We start from the raw sequence: 20,088 nt of genomic DNA on the forward strand, positions 1-20,088 counted from the left end.
GTTTAGAAGTTCACAGACCTGAGATACACCCTGAGAGTAGCTAGGATTTCATCAGAAGATTTCATCAGAAGGAGAAAGGGAATTCTAAAAACAAGAGATCAAGTGTTTTGTTTTTTTTTTTAATTCTTGTTCCACTCTACTCCGTACAAAGAAGGGAGATCTATAATTGTGTGAATGTAGAAGTGAAAGAAATTAGCGAAAAGGGAATTATATGTAGGCATTAAGATTAAACAGATATAATTGCAAAAGTCAAGTGTGGGATAGGATGGCTTTAGAACACAGATGGAAAATGCAGGTTTAGAATGAAGAACAACTCTTTTCAGAAAGGTGAGAAGGATAAGAAGGTGACTGAAGGGACAGAAACTGTGAGGCAGAAAGAAGTGACAGCGAAATCGCACAGAGCTAATACCTTATAAATCTCCAGAAAAGAACAACGTGTTTTTCGAAAATTAAGGGATATGGTAAAGTAGGACTTAAATCAAGAGGAGAGTTTGCAGAATAGCTATTATAGTGAGAATACTACTGAATTGTCAAAAGAGAGAAAAGAATTACCAGCATGAATTTATGGTAGACAGCATTCTGCAGGTTCCCCTACCCCTAGGAGCAAAACCAGAGAAGCAGGTGAGGTAGGGATGTCAGAGACTGAGAGCTGATAGGATAGGTTAATGGGACAAGGGACTCTAAAAGTGAGGACATTAATGAAATGACTGGACATGAGCTCTAGTCAGGACAGGGATTGAAGAATAGTCAGAAAAAGAGGATAAAAGCATGTAATTTGAAAATGACCTCTGAAGCTCTACTGATGAATCAAGCTATTCATCAACAAATATTTGAGTACCTATTTTGTAACAGACACTTTTCTAGGCACTGGAGATACAGCAATGAACAAAATATGTACCTTATAATCTAGCTGGGATGACAGACAACAAACAAATATATAACATCAGGTGGTGGTAAGTGCTACAAAGGAAAAATAAAGTGTGTAAGAACTCAGTAATGGGTGTCATGGAAAGGTTGCTCTACTAGACAGTAGACAGGGTAGTCAGAAAAGACCCCTTTGGTGAGATAACATGTGACCTGAGATTTTACAGAGGCAAAGGTGCTAAGCATGCAGATATCTGGGAAAGAAAATGGGTACCACGGTGCAAATGCCCTAAGATAGAAGAGTACCTGGCCTAGGATGGCTAGGCAAGAGAGGTGAGAAGGAATCTGGGGCTCCATCGAGCAGTATCTTGTATGCTAGCAAAAGACCTGGGGTTTATTTCATATGAGATGGAAAGTGACTTAGCTTTCATAAAAGATCATCTAGCTTCTCTATTTTGAATGTACTGCATAAGGGCAAAGAGAGAAGTGGGAAGACCATTTGGAACATGACTGCAATAATCCATGTGAGAAACGGTGGCTTTGAAGTTGGTAAGAAAGTGTTAAAAGATTCTGAGTACTATATTAAAGATGGAGCTAGCAAGATTTACTTATAAAATGGATGAGGAACAAGAGAAAGAGAGGTAAGAACAACTCCAGGGTTTCTGGCCTGTGCACCGCAAGAAAAGAGTGGCCATTTAGTGAGTAAGGGACAGAAAATCAAAGTTCAGGTTTGACCATATTAAATTTGAGATGCCTGTTAGATATCCAAGTAGAAATGCTGAAAGGGCCATTATACATAGGAATCTAGAAGTAGGGGAGAAGTTAGAGATTGAGATATATATATGGGGTCATCAGCATATGAAGTTAGTGTCACCTAGATGTAACAAACATAAGCAACAGAGGCTAAAGCTCTAAGAGGTGGGATGCTCTAAAACTTAAAGATCAGAAAGATGACAGGAAAGTGATGAACAACAGCCAAGTAAGTAGAAGGAAAACCAAGAGTGATGTTTCAGTCCAAATGAAAAAAGTGCTTTAAGGAAGTGACCAATTTTTGTCAAATGCTATTGAAGGTTAAGTAACATGGGAAATGAGAATGAACATTGATTTTGGCAACACAGAGGTTATTTGTTAAAGCTGTTACAGTGGATTGGTGGGAAGTAGAGCCAGGGAGAAGAGAAAGTGAACAGAGTAAAGACAATTCTTTTAAGTAGTTGTTCTATAAAAGCAAGCAGAGAAATAAGGGAGTAGCTGACAGTGGAAGACATGGCATGTAATAATGATGCAAGAAGGAACAATGATGCAAGAGACAGAAGGAACAATCGTAGGAAAGTTGTCTTTGGGTAAGCAACAAGTAGAGGCACTGGCCTTACAAAGAACAGAGTTCGTTTATAGAGACAGGCGCAAAGATAGTGTTGGTGGATGACAGGATGTGGAAGCATTTTCTGATTACTTCTTTTCCTTTAGTGAAACAGGAAGCAAGACCAATAGGTCAGAGTGAGGATGAATAAGGTTTTGGAAGTTTGAGGACAGAAGTGAAAGAAAATGGGTTGAAATAACCATCTAGAAAAATGGAAAAGTGAATGAGCTAAAAAATATGGAATGGGCAGCTCTAATGGCATACTTGACCATGAATTTAAAATCAGACCAGTCACCATGTTTCTCTTAGGCTACATTCAATTGGGTGCAGCCACAGAGTAGGAGGAAAGTAAACTTAATGATGTTAAGGATTTGCAGAAAGTATCAGAGGATGAGAGACAGATGGAAGGAGGGCACAAAGGAGTTTAAGACATATGCATGAAATTGGTAATGATGAACCAAAGAATCTAAACTGGGTAAGTAAGCAAATGAGGATAAGAGAAGTAAAAAATAGTGAAAGGATGGCAGTCAATGGATTAGAGATCCTGGTAAGACTGAAGGATTACTGGAATTGGGGTAATACAAGGAGTGAACTGGAAAGACAGATGGTAACTATGAGTGAAATGCTTGAAAATGAGACAACAGGCAGTTTTAGCTATTATAAATGATAATGTCTGTAGTATGATCACAGAAGTGGATAGTTGGAAGGGAAGTATGACAAGATTATTTGTGGTAAGGAAGTAAGGAACTGAGAGGTAAGGATCTTCCTTATAAGAAATTACCAAGAACTAAGATAGGAGTAGTAGTAAAAAGAGACAAGCTAGGGTACATCTTGTAAGATTTAAGTTATGATAGAGTTATCTGCACAATGTAGGTGTTCCTAGATCAGTTTTGTTCCTACTACCAATTCTGTGGTGTACTGTATATGGTTCAGGAGTTTCCTGTTTACTTCTGTAATGTGGTTGCTTTCCATAGAACATTATAAAGTTCTACTTATCTGTTTTCAAAAGATCCTCCTAAATGGACTAGACACACAAGTAGCAGATGAATTTCCTACCTTTGGCTCTTTAAGTTTAACAACCACAGCAGTATACTATTTGCAAATATTAGAATTATTGAGTTCTGCCTATATTCCAAGGTTTTAGCAAACAGAAGATACAGTGATAACAAACAAAGAACAGAGTCTCTAGTCGAGTATCACAATACATGGCCAATATCACTGGTTTACTTATGTTCCAGTGAAGCTAGGTGTATTTGAAATTCTTCACATATTTATTGCTTATTTTGTACTTTTATTAAAAAGTGGACAAAATAAGCTACAGTCACTGTCTTCAGGGAGCTTATAGTATAATTTACACAATAATGAGAACAATGAAAACAAAACTAGGTCTATATTGGTGACCAATATGGGGCTTGAATTCACAACCCTGAGATCAAACCAATTATCTTTTTACTTACAGTATCAAAGCATAAATTATTTTTCTTTCCATACAATAAAAATAAGTAAACTGGCTTCAAACTACACCTATTAGATTTGTAAAAAAAAAAAAAAAAAAAAAAAAAGGTAAAAAATAAAGTTGAGATGCTGAAAAAAATAAATAAAAGGCAATCACAAAATAATTTATCTTTAACACTCATTAGAATTAGAATAAGAACCTTAACTGAAGCCTAGCTTCCTCCCAAGCAAACAACTGTGTATGAAAATACTATACTTTTACATTAAAAATGTGCTTATTCAGGGGTGCCTGGCTCACTCAGTTGGTAGAGCACGCAACTCTTGATCTTGGGGTTGTGCGTTAGAGCCCCACACTGGGCACAGAGATTACTTTTAAAAAAAATTGCTTATCCAACATAAAAAAATGAAAACAGTGTGGTGGGGCGCCTGGCTGACTCAGTCAGTAGAGCATGTGACTCTTGATCTCAGGGTTGTTGAGTTCAAATCCCACATTGGGTGTAGAGTTTACTTAAAAACAAAACCAGTGTGGTGGGATCAAGAGCAATTTCTTTGTAACTTAAAAATGATCTTTTTCAATGTCATTATGTTGTCTGTGCAATGATTAAAAATAGAGTTAATAGGGGCGCCTGGGTGGCGCAGTCGGTTAAGCGTCCGACTTCAGCCAGGTCACGATCTCACGGTCCGTGAGTTCGAGCCCCGCGTCAGGCTCTGGGCTGACGGCTCGGAGCCTGGAGCCTGTTTCCGATTCTGTGTCTCCCTCTCTCTCTGCCCCTCCCCCGTTCATGCTCTGTCTCTCTCTGTCCCAAAAATAAATTAAAAAAAAAAAAATAGAGTTAATAAATAACTTACCCTTCGGTCAGCTGCTACAAGTCTAAATTCCTGTAGTAACTTGCCAAAAAAAGATCTCTGTGGTTTTCTAAAGAGATGAATTGTCCCCTTTAAAATAAACAAAAATAAACAAATCAGCATTTAAGCATGTAATCTTTTTCATATCCTGTGATGCGATATAATAGTAACAACATTTACTGAACACTCAGTATGTGGCAATTATTCTAACCACTTTATAAGTATCTATTTAACTCTCACAATAATCTATGAGCTGGAAACCATTTTTAGTAAATTGTCCAAGGGGACATTGCTAACAACTGACTGAGAAGGAATTCAAACCCAGATATTTTAGTACCAGACTATACTCTTTTATTTTTAAGTGGATTAGGTAATTTTGAACCAGAAAAGCAAACCATTTGCCAAACAGCTCTGCTGGAAATAAAATATTACATTTACCTAATCAAGAGGTTCTGTCTTAGGCAAAGTATCTAGCATCCTGGCTAGCCTCTGTAGTCCTTGTTAGTTCACAGTATGGGTCCAGTAGAGAAAAGGCATGATGATGGGGTTAGCAAGAGAAGAAATGTTAACTGGAGACTAGAATTTGTCACTCAAGTATAGGAAACCTTAGCATAAAGGAGAGTTTAAGCACATATGGGAAACTGTTTTATGATTAAAGCAGTATCCAACATCAGCAGGAGAAAATAAAAGCTACTCAATACATGGTTTCTTGGAAAAATTAAGTTGGATCCTTACTATATTTCTTACTTTGATTTTTTATTCTGTTAAAGTTAAAACACAAAACTATCGCGTACTTGAAGAAATTTATGGATGTATAATTTCATCACTATCTTGGGAATATAATACCCTATGAAAAATAAAAACAAAGACAACTCTGGGAGGAAAGACAAACTGTGGAAAAAATAATTTTTAATTATTATTCCAAAAGCAAAGTATTGTTTCTAGGGATAAAAAAAAAAGTCTTTCACAATTTTCAGTGGGTCATGTACAATAATTTGATTGCTAAGTGCCATGTACTTAAATATTTATTTGGATTTTAATTTTAGCAAAATGCTTTCCTAGATGGTAAGGCCATGATCACCATTAACAACCATACTACATTTCTACCTCATTACCACTGGCTGCTTTGACTTAAACACTTAAACTCCACAGAAAGCAGTGGAACTAAATGTTAACAGATTTAAAGTGAGGAAAACTCAGATTCAACTCAAGCACAGGTATGATTTTCCCACAGTTAGCATCTGGGAACATCTCAGTAGTTATATAAAAAAAGATATATCCCATCCTTCAAAACTCAGACATGTCATTAGTTACATTAGGTTGAGACTCAGAAGAGGCAAAAAATAAGGATGAGCCACTAGAAATCTGGCATAAAAAAACAGAATGTTGATAATCGTTGAGGCCAAGTGATGGCTACACGGGGGCCCATTATACTCTACTTTCCTATGTTTGAAAATTTCCGTAATAAAAAAATTTTTAAGTGAAACAGACTTTAAAATATAAAAATAAAGCATTAGAACAAAGTGTTACTGATTTTGCTATCCGAATGAAGACCAGTGTGTGTGTAACTCTAAGTCTTTGCTAAGCTACTTCAGGTGAAAAGGAACAATATGCTACTTTCATTTGAAATGCTAATGAATGTTAATGTTAATGAATATACCCTATTCTTAATGAGTTATATGTCAGTTATTTTGTCCCAAAAATAAATTCTGCTTAATACTGTTATCTTCTACCTTCATCCCACTTTAAATTATTTAAGTTACTTTAACTTAAGTTTTAGGTTGAGACAATAAGGTTTTTAAAAGGCAGAGGGCCATTTCTGATGCCATTCTGATATTAGCTAAAAGAGGTAAGAACCCACGAAAATCCTAAATTCATGTCACTTTTTCCAAAATTACATTGTCCACTGCTATCAAGATAAACTCCTAATTTTACAATCTGAAATTCAATGCTTTCAATGACCTAGCCTCAGTTTCTTTCCAGCTTTACCTCTTGCTTCAGGTAGGAAATCAACTCAAACTAAACTGGTGTACCCCTGTCTCATGATGGTTAACACTCTAGAATGAAAAGGCCAGACTTGTCTAACCCAAGCTCTAACAGCCCTTAATACCTGGCAAGTTACTTGACCAACTCTGTTTCCTCGTTCAAATGAGAGTAATGAAAAGTAGATTCAGAGTGATGGAGTAATGCACAAAGCACCGTTTCATGGGTGACTTTCTATATGAAGCCTTCCTACATTATTCCAAACGATACTGTTTTTTTTTTTTTTAATTTTTTAACGTTTATTTATTTTTAAGACAGAGAGAGACAGAGCATGAACAGGGGAAGGGCAGAGAGAGAGGGAGACACAGAATCTGAAACAGGCTCCAGGCTCTGAGCTATCAGCACAGAGCCCGACGCGGGGCTCGAACTCAGGGACTGTGAGATCATGACCTGAGCCGAAGTCGGACGCCCAACCGACCAAGCCACCCAGGCACCCCCAAACGATACTGTTTTTTATGCCACTTGCTTTGTAATGAACCAGAGGATAGCTTTCATCTTGTCATCTTGCACTGAAGTTAATTTTTTGGTAACTTCACTAATGACAAGGGCTATTATTTCCTTTACATTTTCTAAGCTAGCCCTGTGCTTTGCATATAATACCTTAAATGCTACTATTTTCCTGTATTACTAATGTTTCAAGCATAAAAATTTAGTGCCATAGATATTTGGTGTTTTATAAAACAGGTTTATATTGAAAAACCTCTTCTGGGCCAGGCACTGTTACAAGGCTCGGGGAATACCAGAGTGAATACAGAGGTCCTGCTCTCAAAGAGCTTACAGTCTAGGAAGTGAGAAAGACACCTGAATACACAATTTTAACAGTCTGTTAAGGGCCAGATGTTATTGGTAATTAGCACCAAGTTATCATGGGACCATGAAGGAGGTGCCTAACAGAATCTGGAGACAGGGCAGAAAGGCTCATGAGAGACTAAAGGACATGTAAGGATTACACTGATAATAACGAGTAGTGAGAGATCAATGATTTCCGCAGAAGAGCATGCACAAGTTAGGTGCAAAGGCCTAATCCTTAGAGCATGATCTGCAAGCTGTTCACTGTGACCGGAAAATGAATATAAGTATATGCAAAAAGAGGCTATAAAGAAGCTTGACAACAGGTTGGTATGCCGTGGCAAACAGGACTTTATCTTGAGGATTATGCGGCGTGGTGAATGGAAGGATTTTAATCAAGTGAGCAAGGGAGTAGCATGGTCAAATTTTATAAACTTAATTCTGGCTACACAGTGGTGAGTATTTTGAAGAAAGGAGCTCTAAGGCTATTTGGTTAGATCCCCAAAAGTAAACTTTTACCCACTTTCTGTGTGACAGAGGGATTACAGAAAATTTGCAGAAAAAAAAATAAGTACAAATAAAACATTTTACCGACCATACCCACTCAAGGAAAAAGACTTAGAGTAACAATGGCTTAGGCACACTGAAACGTGGTCCTTTTCTCCTCCGTAGTCTATCAGTAAGAAATCCATGAATTTTTTTAGATAAAATGGTGCATACCTCTTTTGACGCTAAAGTTACAATCAATATATCTTTTGATAAAATTCGGAGAGCCATACACTTGATTTCTAAAGGCATAACGAGACTAATTTCTCTTACAAAACCCCTTTAGATTAAACATCACATCCCCCAAACCATAAGGTATACTGGAATCTACAAACGCCGGGGAAAAGTGCACCAAAGACGTTTTACCAACACCTGGACTTACTCCAGTCACTGGCCTTTTGAAAGCTGCATCAGGCACTCCATAAAGCCAAGTTGCACAGTGGGGCGTCAGTCTCAATACCCTATTCATATTAAGGCCAATAGTGTTGTCACTGATATAAGCCTCACTAAATAGGGTCGCTGTTGCTGGGGACTTGTTTTCACATCTTTTGCTGGGGTAGTCGCTGACGCCAGTGGAGACTTATTTCTATAGCAAGTAAATCTCGGCAGGGGAAAGTCAAACTTGCTAAGAATTGGAAACTCGGCCTTGAGCAGGGCTGGGATCCCGAGCGTCTAAGGAACGGGGTGAGGGAGCGAAGGGGGATCAGAACTCTAGGGGGAATGCTTCGGACGTAAGCCGCTTCTCCCCGGACGCCGGAGGACAACTTCGAGGACCCCCTCCTCTGGGCAGCTGAGGCATGTCAAGGCCGCTTCAGGTTGAGAAAAGATAAGAGGAATCACCTACAACAGAAGCCCTCACACCCCCAGCCAACTCACCATGATAAGGAGCAGCACAGCTCCTGCCGGAAGACGACCTGGGAGCTGGTTTTTCCCTAGAGCGGAAGGGGTGGGGTATCAGAGGCCGATTGGCTGAGAGAGACGCGGGGGCGGAAGTGCGTGCATGGACCTCTTGTTCCCGCCCCGTCCTGGGTTGCCCCTGAGTTCTATAGAGGTGAAGGTAGAGGCTAGAGCGACCCTACCGAGGCTTAGGTGGAGTAGAGAGCTACAGTCAAGGAGACTTTGGCATTTATTTCTAATGCTGGCAAATTTTCACTTAGTGCTGAACATTTTTATGTTACGTGATTTAATTTTTTTGCAATACCTTGTGAAATAAATAGTATTCCCATTTGAGGAAGCCGGAAGAGCAAGAAGCTTGCCCAGAGGCGTACATCTGGGTCTCTGTAGTAGTTGAATTTGAACTCAGACTAATTACAGAATATCGTGTTCTATTTCCTAAAACACTAAATTGACATACAATTAATTTTATTACGGAAGTAATATTATAGAATACAGGAAATAAAATAGTTTGATAACGATTGAGTATACAGCACATAAGTATCAGGAAATAGTCTTATGAAAATTATATACTAGTAAGAAGACACAAAACAAGTAGGGAGAAAACAATGTTTAATATATTGATAGTGTCATGTAAAAATAGAGTTATGAGGTGAGGTGGGGTAGAGCCTGAGTCCTACAATTGGTTGGGTATCTGACTCTTGATCTCATCTCAGGTCTTGATCTCCAGGTCATGGGTTCAGCCCTGGTTGAGCCGGCTTGAAACAAGGAAATTAATAGAGTCATGCTACAAAGTGTGATTGAGTAGCTCATTTATAGTAGTCAGAGAAAGGAAATAAAATTTGACTTCTGAAAGACAAAAGTCTTTCTGCGAAGATTATTCAAGGCAGGATAAAGAAGCCGTGTGCCTAAGTCAAAACAAGCAGGAGTGTTTCAAGAACTGAAAGAAGACAGTATGTCTGGAGCTTTGTGCTTGAGGGGAAGAAATGAAGAGATCTAAATGGTAAATGGGTCAGATGAAGCAGGAATTTCTAATTTAGGGGTAAGGGGATTGTTGGTTTTTGCTTAAACAGGAAGCTGGTGGAGGGTTTTAACAAGGGAGTGACCTTTACACTGTGATATGGAGACTGGACTGGAGGTGGATGATAAGAGCAAACATCTACTAAGCACTTATGTGGTAGGCACCATTCTAAGCGTTTAACATGTATTAGCTCATTTAATCCTCATAACAGCCATTTGATACAGATACTATTTTAATCCCTGCTTGGAAAATTGTGTGCCAAGGTCACACACTTACTAACAAAGCTGGAATTCTGTAGGATACAACTTAGTTCTAAGCCTTACCTGTTTCTCTGTGCTAACTACTCCTGGACAAGATTAGAAGCAGGAAGACAGGTTAGGACGTTATTGCTTCATTTACACAGAGCAAATCATTGATTTTTGAAGTTTCTTTACAGTCTTTTTAAAAACAAAATTGGAATCAAACAGTACATATTGTACTGTTTTGTGTAAGGATGTATTCTGACTTTTCTTTCTCTTGTATCTTAATTTTTCCAGAATTTTGTATTACTGGCCTTAAAAAATTCAATCATAGGCATGTGCCTTAACGTACATAATTCCTCAGTGATGAGTATAACAGGGTGTAAATGTAGCATAAAGAAATCTCTCAACCTATTTTAAAAAAGAAGATATCCTACAGGGAATTGGGTATAAAATCATAGGAAAGAACTATACAGGAGATCAACAATGAAACAGAAGACTTGAGCAATACTATATACCTATTAGACCTAATATATCTCTAGAATACACCATCCAGTAACAGCAGAATACACATTCTTCTCAGGTGCATCTGAAGCATTTTCCAGGATAGTACATATGTTAGGTCATAAAACATTTTTCAAAAAATTTAAAAGGATTAAAATAGAAAATATGTGGGGCGCCTGGGTGGCGCAGTCGGTTGAGCGTCCGACTTCAGCCAGGTCACGATCTCGCGGTCCGTGAGTTCGAGCCCCGCGTCAGGCTCTGGGCTGATGGCTCAGAGCCTGGAGCCTGTTTCCGATTCTGTGTCTCCCTCTCTTCTCTGCCCCTCCCCCGTTCATGCTCTGTCTCTCTCTGTCCCAAAAATAAATAAACGTTGAAAAAAAAAATTAAAAAAAAAAATAGAAAATATGTTCTCCAGACATACTGGAATGAAATTAAAAATCCAAAACTACAGGAAATTTGGGATTTTCACATCTTGTGGAAATTTAAAAAACATAGTCTTTAAGTCAGTAGGTCAAAGAAAAAATCTCAAGAGAACTTTGAAAACACACTGACCTGAATGAAAATGAAAATTCAACATACAAAATGTACTGGATATAGCAAAAGCTGTAGGTGGAAATTTATAGCTATAAATGCCTATATTTTAAAAAGAGGTAAGATCTCAAATCAATAAACTAACTTTCCATCATAGTAAGTGCAAACCAAAGCAAACAAAAGGAAGTAATAAAGCTTGGAGAGGAAATACATAAGTAGAGAATAGAAAAATAAAAAACTAAACAAAACCAAAAATTGGTTCTTTGAAAAGATCAATGAAATTGGCATAGCTTTACCTAGACTGACCAAGAAAAGGAGAAGACTCAAATTAATAAAAATCAGGAAAGAAAGAAGACATTTTACTATTGGTTTTGCAGAAATAAAGAGGATAATAAGGGAATATTATAAACAATTGTATGCCAACAAATTAGATAACCTAGATGAAATGGACTAATTTCTATAAAGACACAAATGTCTGAAACAGACTCAAGAAAAAATAGAAAATTCAATTAGACATTTAACAAAATATTGAATTTATAATTAAAGAAAAAAAAACCTGGGGCGCCTGGGTGGCTCAGTCGGTTAAGCGGCTGACTTCGGCTCCGGTCATGATCTCGCGGTTCGTGAGTTCGAGCCCCGTGTCGGGCTCTGTGCTGACAGCTCAGAGCCTGGAGCCTGTTTCAGATTCTGTGTCTCCCTCTCTCTCTGACCCTCCCCCGTTCATGCTCTGTCTCTCTCTGTCTCAAAAATAAATAAATGTTAAAAAAATTAAAAAAAAAAAAAGAAAAAAAACTTTACACAAAGAAAAGCTCAGGCAAAGATGGTTTTACTGGTGAATTCTACCAAATATTTAAAGAATTAGCACCAACCATTCACAAACTCTTCCCCCAAAATAAGAGGGAACACTCTCCAGTTCCTTCTACAAAGCCAGAGTTACCCTTGATACCAGAACTAGACAAAGACAAGAAAACTACAGACCAACATTCTGTGTGAATATGGATGCAAAAAACCTCAACAAAATAGCAAAATGAATCCACCAACATATAAAATGAATCATATACCAGGAATGAGTGGGAATTATCACAGGAATGAAAAGTTGGTTCAACATATGAAAATCAGTGTGATATGCCATAATAATAAAGGACAGATAATCACATGATCATCTCAATAGATGCAGAAAAAGCATTTGACAAATCCAACACCCCTACTTGGAAAAACACTCAACAAAGTAGGAAACACAGAAATGGGTTATTTGAGTAATTAGTCCTTTTAGTTTGGAGGTATACTATTTTGTAATTAGACCTAGATCTTTGTATAAAATGTCATCAGGCTTTTTATTTTGAAAATATTTTTGCTGTTAACCTTATTCTCCTTCCAGCTCTTTTGCTATTATCTGTATTATAAAGTCTCGTTGCATGTGTTTTGTTCACATATTATTTAATGTATAAGGGACTGTTCCAAAGGAAACAGATGTGGAGTATAAACCTGCTAAACCTTCAATTCAATCCTAGCCAGTTCTAAGACCTAACAATTGGAAATTCCATTAGACTGGCAATCAATTATTGAAAAAGTGACTTGTCAAATTGTGCCTTGGTTATCCTGGGCCTCCGTGAGGACATTCCCTGTCTTGTCCATGTATCATTTTGGTTAGTCTATATTCTGGGGTCAATGATGGTTTGAATGTAATATCATTTCCTCTCCTTGACTGCTTATAAAATATTTTTGCTTTTTTTATTTTTTGCAATCTGATGTATCCAGATATGATCTTTGTTGTATTTATTCTTCTTGGGGTTCACTGAACTTTTGGTATCTGTAAGTTGATGTCTTTCAACAAATCGAGGGCAACTTTAGGTATGACTGCTTCAAATGTTTCTTTTGCCCCATTCTCTTCCTCTCCTCTACTTTTCGGTCCTCAAACCAGAGGTAAATTAGACTGATATTTTCCCCTACTCCTGAAACCAATATTACACTATATGTTAAATACCTAGAATTTAAATAAAAATATGTAAAACAAAAATGACACATGAATTAAAAATAAAGTAAAACAAAAAGATTGATATTGTCCCACAGGTATCAAACCTTTGCTATTTCTTTTTTTTCTTCCTCCGTGCTGGAATTTGTAATTATATTGGCTTGTCTTCTGGGGGTCTTCCTTCTGCTGTGTCCAGTTTACTCTGAAGCTCATCCAGTGAAATTTATTTCAGATACTATAGATTTCATTTCAGATTTTTACTTTTCATTACCAGACTTTCCATTTGGTTTTTAACTTCTATTTCTCCACTGAAAATCCTAATCTGTTCATCCATCTTTTTTCCCTATTCTTTGAGAAGTATTAAAACTGTTTTAAAATAACTGTGTTAATTCCAACCTGTGGGTCATCTCTGCATTTGCTTCTACATATTTTATATTGATTATGTTTTTTTTTCTTTGTATGATTAATTTTTTATTGTGTACTGGACTTTGTGGATATGTTGTGAGGACCCTGGATTTCATTTTCTTCTAAAATGTGTTTTCTTCTGGCTAGCTGTTAAATTACCAATGGATAATCTTGATGCTGTGAAAGCTTTATTTTAAACTTTGTTACAGTGAGTTTATCCTTTTGCCCATAGTCCTAACAAAAGTATGGCCCTTAGGTCTAGGATGCTGTGCTTTCTCCTTATTATGGTCCTTTTTGTATTTCAATGGGAAACCCAAAATACTTACTAAACGTCTCTTAGTGGAAATTTCGAACTTTGTATTCCCCTGGCAGCTACTTCTTCTCTACAGTTCGTTAGACTTCAACTATTGCTTTCTGCTAGGTTTGACTATTATACTGCACAGGTACAATTTTGGAGTTCACTAAGGATTTGAAAGAAATTTGTAGGCATAATCTAGGGCTTATAGTTCTGAAATTCTCTTCAAGATTTCTCTCCTAATTTCCAGCTGTTCTACAAGCCCCAAATGTCCCCTCAGCCCAGAAAGACTATTACATTCTACTTGAAGTCTATTTCTAAGCACAGTGCACAAACTGGAAATTGCCCTTGGGGCAAAAGCTAGTTAATGTGGATCTCTTCTAGTACATGATTTTGTGCAATTTCTGCCTATTTCTGCTTGTTCTCTAGAGTCTTCTAATTATTGCTTTTTATATTCAGTTTATAATTATTGGCAAGAGTTAGTCCAATACAAGCTACTGCTAGACTGCAACTTCTGAAACCTCACATTTCAAATAAACAAGTTAAAGGCAAAATAAAATTTATTTCCACTCCATTAGGATAAAAACCCACTTTATGCAGCTGAACCTAATTCATTTTTTTTTCTGAAGAAAAATACAAAAGACCAAATTAAAATTTGAAGCATTTCAAGGAAAATCCTTTGACTTAAGGGTCAAAAACCAACCTGTAAAAAGGCTCATTCTACCAAAAGAATTCATTTTTGGGGGCATCTGGGTGGCTCAGTCAGTTAAGCGGCCAACTTTGGCTCAGGTCATGATCTCACGGTCCGTGAGTTCGAGCCCCGAGTCAGGCTCTGTGCTGACTGCTCAGAGCCTGGAACCTGCTTCAGATTCTGTGTCTCCCTCTCTCTGACCCTCCCCCGTTCATGCTCTGTCTCTCTCTGTCTCAAAAATAAACATTAAAAAAAATTTTTTTTAAAGAATTCATTTTTGTACAAAATATAAAGAATTCTAGCCTATAAACAAAGACTGCTGCATACTTACTTACATTGGAATGCTAGTAGCTGCTTTTCCTCCACTTCTTCCCAAGCACAAAGCACAGTCAGAAATCTAATAACCTCAGTGGGTAGACTGACTTAGAATACGCTTTTACCTGGGTTGCCTGGCTGGCTCAGTCAGTTGGGCATCCGACTTTGGCTCAGCTCAGATCATGATCTTGCAGTTTGTGGGTTTGAGCCCTGCATTGGGCTCTGTGCTGACAGCCCAGAGCCTAGAGCCTGTTTCAGATTCTGGGTCTCCCTTGCTCTCTGCCCCTCCCCCACTTGCACTCTGTCTCTCAAAAATAAATAAAAACATTAAAAAAAATAAAAAAGAATAAGCTTTTACCCTTAAGTTATCTGGAAAGACAGTACTGCTTTTTCCCCTAGCTCAAAGTCCTGTACATCAGTAAGTTTTAATGTAGTTTATAAAACTCTGCCATGTTAACCTGAGCACACCAAAGCTGAATGTTTTAAAGCATTACCTTTCATGACGTTAATATGACACAGAGCTCAATGCAGAACCCAAAAGGTCATAATCTAATATTAATTCACAAAGTCTCGACAACTTCTATCTTTATCAAAAATGACCAGACCGATCCTTTACACCTCCTATTAGATCATTATCTTATTTTCATGATCCTTCTATGAAAAAAAAAAAACACAAAATAAAACTTGGTCATAGTAAGTCATAGAAAGTAGGTCTCTAGCTCTAAGCTCAACTTCAGACTTTAGTCAGGGAAGTCAAATAATTTCTATACTGTATGGTTATTCATACAATAATATAATTCTTAGTGTTTATGACAATATTAACTTGTCTACCTTTTAATATTTGAAATCTTTGTTACATAAAAACTATTCCAATAAAAATAGTGAGCTACATTAAATTACTGCAGGTAGAATCATGATAATTTTAAAGATTATATTTTAAAAGCTGGGCTTGAAGCACACAGATCTTTAATATGACTGAACAGTTATTCACACATGAATAATGCTAATCCTTTATTTAAATGAAAATACAAAGTGAAATTTTATGAGCTTTATTGAAAATGTCTTAACTTTGGATATTCCCAATTCTTGTCATCAGGTATGTATATTGCATCATCTTTTATTATCAAGATTTTATAATTGATGCTTTAATGTTTGAGACCTTAAAAAGATAGAACATATGACTGAAAATAGGCATGGTTCTGGCTTAAAAAAATTTTTTTTTTCTATTTATCCCAAGCCTCACTTCTGTTACCTAGGGAGTTCTAAGGTCATGATTAGAAGAGACATTTAAATTACAGCTACAAATAGCATATTATCTTAAGAAATGATACATCTTCTATATTTACATAAATCCTTGACAGGAACAAGAGGAAATTTAAGAAGAATGTATGTTTTCATTATAAAATTCTTATCTAGCCAGGGCAAGTTTTTAATGTATTCTTTCAAAACCAAAGGTGTTTCTCCTAAATTAAAAAATCTTTGTTACTACTATAAAATTATTCTTTCCACCCATGACATCTTACATAAAAGCACCAAAGAAAATTTCTGTAAACAAACTTTTAACCAGTAAACTAAGGGCAAATATCCATTTGCCTTTATTACAGTATTTAAAAAGCCATGATATGAGTCACTACTTCCTACAATGACAGTTTTATAATAAAATCCAGGCATACTTATACAAACAAGAAACAGAATTACTGTACATTTTGGGGGGAACAAAAGGCAGATTAACAGACTAACTTTTTAGTTAACAAAGTGAGCACAAGAAACCTATAAAATGTACGCAATGTATAAAAATTCAGTAATTTTTAAAGTTTCATTGAAGGGATTAATCATTATTAGGAATAAAAGATGGTAGATCCACTGGCTTATCATTATCCTGTAAACAGTAAGAAAGCAATGAGCAATAAATTAGAAACGTCTTAGCTCTCAGTACTTCCCTTCTCTCACACAGGAACCACTTTTACGGCAGTTAAAATTGGCCTTCTTAAATATTAGAATAAATCTAGCAGAAAATAAACTCCATTAGGAATAAATTAACAGTCTACAATAGATTTCTGACATATATTAGAAAAAAATACTGCAGGTCACACGAGGATTGATCTACACGTTGTATGACAGAGTGACTCAAACCTTCTAACCTTCTCCTTTTCTATTTTACTAGATTTGCTTTGTTGCTATCAACAAATGGCTTTCTAAATTGCCAGCAAGGTAACAGAAAGGTGAAAATGCAATTGTATCATGACTGTAGATTGATGGAAAGAAAAAACAAACAAAACCTTCAAAACACTTTTTCCTTTTACTGTTACATAGGAAGAAGTTTCATTTGGCACACTGGATTTGTAAAGAGGGAAGAAAAAAAAGTAACTTAGAGTGTTTGGTATTCTAATCTGCAGTAAAGACAACAGTAGGAAAGGAAAATAGAAAAATTACTATTTTAAGAAAAGACATCAGAAGACAAACAACCAAAGGCGCTTGTGTCTTCTACCATTCACTGTCTCTGGAATACTTTCATCTGCAACACAATATACAAATTATTATTTACATTATGATTATATTGGTAAAGAAGACCAGAATCAGTTTTTGTTGTGCTCTAACTTACAGTGCCCATTGGGATAACTAGCAACATAGGCAAGAAGGCCTTCAACAAAATACTCCATTTGCATTGTATATTTTATTTAAATTTGTTGTATGGTTCATCTGCTGGGGTGCACAAGTAATTGTAAGACTCTGAAAAGTCCTGTAAACTTAGGCTGAATTTCTGTAGCTGATAACTATTCGACGAAGATGGTGTGTTACTCTCTTCGAAAGCAAAAACGTTCTGCAGGCTTATGAAGGTCTTTTCTTAAACAGTGGTATCGCCAAAGTCCTTGTTCCAACGTATGTATGCTTCTAAGGTTTGAGGGCTCACGCTGCGTTTTATCTTTTTCAAGGATTCAGTGAAGTCAGATAATCGAATATTTCTCATCTAGATTTTAAAAAAACACATGACGATACAAATGATGAATACGTACACAGTAGTTAACCCAAAGATGGACTGAAGTAATGATGCTATTGCTTGTTAATGTTATAAATCTATATAAATATATTCTTAGAAAATCACGCCAATCATCTTATTTTACCTATTATAGGGTAGGCAAGTTTGCTATGTAAGAAATCTTACAAAAATGCTATACTAACATATGTGTTTAGCTTCTTAGGCATTAACATTTTAAATCATAGGATCTTCCCATTATAAAAAGAGAAAACACTCATTATACAAAATGTGACAAAATATAGACAGGCAGAAAAAAGAATCACAATGCCACCCTTCAGAATTCTCAAGTTTCACTCACTAGCTAAATTCATGCTATGTTTATCGAAAAGGGAAAGAGGGTTTACAAGAAGCACATGAGACTTTAAGGAAATATTGCTTTTTACATTTCTTGTCTCATTTTCTGACCTTTTTAATGGGCTATGAGAATGTAGACCAAAACAATGCTGAGTTAACATGTATCTGTATCTACTGAGAGATTTTTAAAACCCAAAAGGAGCTTGGCACGAAACGACCCATTTTTAAAAATTGTCAGTAGTATATACATGTGTATTTTGCCCAAAAAGAAGTTAAAGGAGAATCTGAGGCAAAATGTCAACTGGATATTTATATATATTCTTTTTATGACTCTTATAAAACCCAACCTAAATACTTCACGCACGCTCTGATATCTTGATGTGCACAGATTGAGAAAATCACCCACACTTGTAACTTGTAGCCTAATCTTAGTCAAAAAGTAAAAGGATATATTGTTACCACATAATCACTATATGAGCCCTACATGTTTTCTTATTTAGCTATAAAACACACACTGGCTCTTCCTAAAGGCCAAAGTGTGGAAGGATGATAAATGTATTACCTATGATATTCCTGAATAAAATTTATTATAGAAATTAAGGTTTTAAAGGTTTTGACGAAATTCTAATTGAACTGTAAAGTATGGTGTACATATACATATGGAATTTATATATGATATTTTGAAGTTAGTAAGAGACAAATGTATACAACAGGAAAAAGCAAATGGTAGCTAATTTGAGAAAGAGAAAAATAAATAGCAAAGATGTCATAACAAAATAATGAAATAATAAAGTTAAGCTGGATACAAACTGTGCGCTTTAAAAACAAAGTATATTATACCCTGAATTTATAGCCCCAAATTTTTAGCATTAACTTTTAAAAACACAGAATTCCAATACTATTATTTGTTTCTATTCTTATAAACTATAAAAGTCAAATGGAGTTCATCTCACCTAAATGTGTGTGTACAAACCAGTACCTGACAATACAGTTAGTTATTAAAGTTGTACTAAATAAAATTCTAGTATACTTAGGGCACCTGGGTGGCTCAGTCGGTTAAGTGTCCGACTCTTGATTTTGGCTCAGGTCATGATCTCCCAGTTTGTGAAATCAAGCCCCGTGTGGGGCTCTACACTGACAGTGCAAAGCCTGGTTGGGATTCTCTCTCTCCCCCTCTCTCTCTGACCCTCCCCACTCATGTTCACTCACATGTGTGCCCTCTCTCTCTCAAAATAAATGAGTAAACTTTAAAAAAATAAAACTTAAAAAATTACAAAATTCTAGTATACAATTTTCAAAACCAAATTACTTGTTTTCCTCTCATCTCATAAATGTGACTGATAAAATAGATTTCCTAATTTCTATATCAAAATGCCATTATAAAGTATTTATGTATTTTTAAATCTATGGACACTTACTTACATATGGATACACAGTATCCACACATTACACACAACTAAGTCTCCATATGGATACTGTGAATACTAGGATACTATGTAAGTGCCAGTCTGCTTTAAGCATGCTATATATATTAACTCATAAATCTGGAACTAACAGCTAAAAGTCTACCAAATAATTAATACTAAAACCATCAGATTAAAAATAAACTGGATAAAACATACAGAACCAAAACTTATAACAAGGTCACAAAAGGTACCGTAATGTTATTTCTTGTAATTCATTCAGTAGTTTCATATTTAATTTTAGTGTTCCTAACATTTAGTTTAAAATAAGGTTCATATGGGGCACCTGGGTGGCTCAGTCGGTTAGGTGTCCAACTTCGGCTCAGGTGTGATCTCACCATTGGTGGGTTCGAGCCCTGCCTTGGATTCTGGGCTGACAGCTCAGAGCCCGGAGCCTGCTTCAGATTCTGCGTCTCCCTCTCTCTCTGACCCTCCCCCACTCGCACTCTGTGTGTCTCTCTCTCTCAAAAATGAATAAACATTAAAAAGATTTTTAAATAAGGTTCATATATATTTTTAAAATAGTG

General features: G+C 36.3%; 2 protein-coding genes across 7 annotated transcripts in view; both read right to left on the reverse strand.

The window, feature by feature from the left end:
* SLC30A6 (solute carrier family 30 member 6) overlaps nucleotides 1-8,884 on the reverse strand; it is a 51,588-nt gene extending 42,704 nt beyond the window's left edge. For 2 of the 3 annotated variants that reach the window (XM_011281136.4, XM_011281137.4), the window contains exons 1-2: nucleotides 8,777-8,883; nucleotides 4,526-4,612 (exon numbers count right to left, since the gene is read on the reverse strand). In XM_011281136.4, coding sequence (XP_011279438.2) covers nucleotides 4,526-4,612; nucleotides 8,777-8,779 — 90 coding nt within the window. In that variant the 5' untranslated portion in view covers nucleotides 8,780-8,883. Of the gene's footprint in view, nucleotides 1-4,525; nucleotides 4,613-8,776 lie in introns of all 3 variants that reach the window. The other variant, XM_045054712.1, reaches the window with a different exon arrangement.
* A 7,440-nt stretch (nucleotides 8,885-16,324) lies between these two features.
* The window catches only part of SPAST (spastin), a 51,761-nt gene continuing 47,997 nt past the window's right edge, over nucleotides 16,325-20,088 (reverse strand). For all 4 annotated transcript variants that reach the window (XM_045054713.1, XM_011281135.4, XM_019827706.3 and 1 more), the window contains one exon: nucleotides 16,325-17,735. In XM_045054713.1, coding sequence (XP_044910648.1) covers nucleotides 17,613-17,735 — 123 coding nt within the window. In that variant the 3' untranslated portion in view covers nucleotides 16,325-17,612. The remainder of the gene's footprint in view (nucleotides 17,736-20,088) is intronic.

The sequence above is a fragment of the Felis catus genome, chromosome A3 (assembly GCF_018350175.1).
Source record: "Felis catus isolate Fca126 chromosome A3, F.catus_Fca126_mat1.0, whole genome shotgun sequence".
NCBI classification, from domain to species: domain Eukaryota; kingdom Metazoa; phylum Chordata; class Mammalia; order Carnivora; family Felidae; genus Felis; species Felis catus.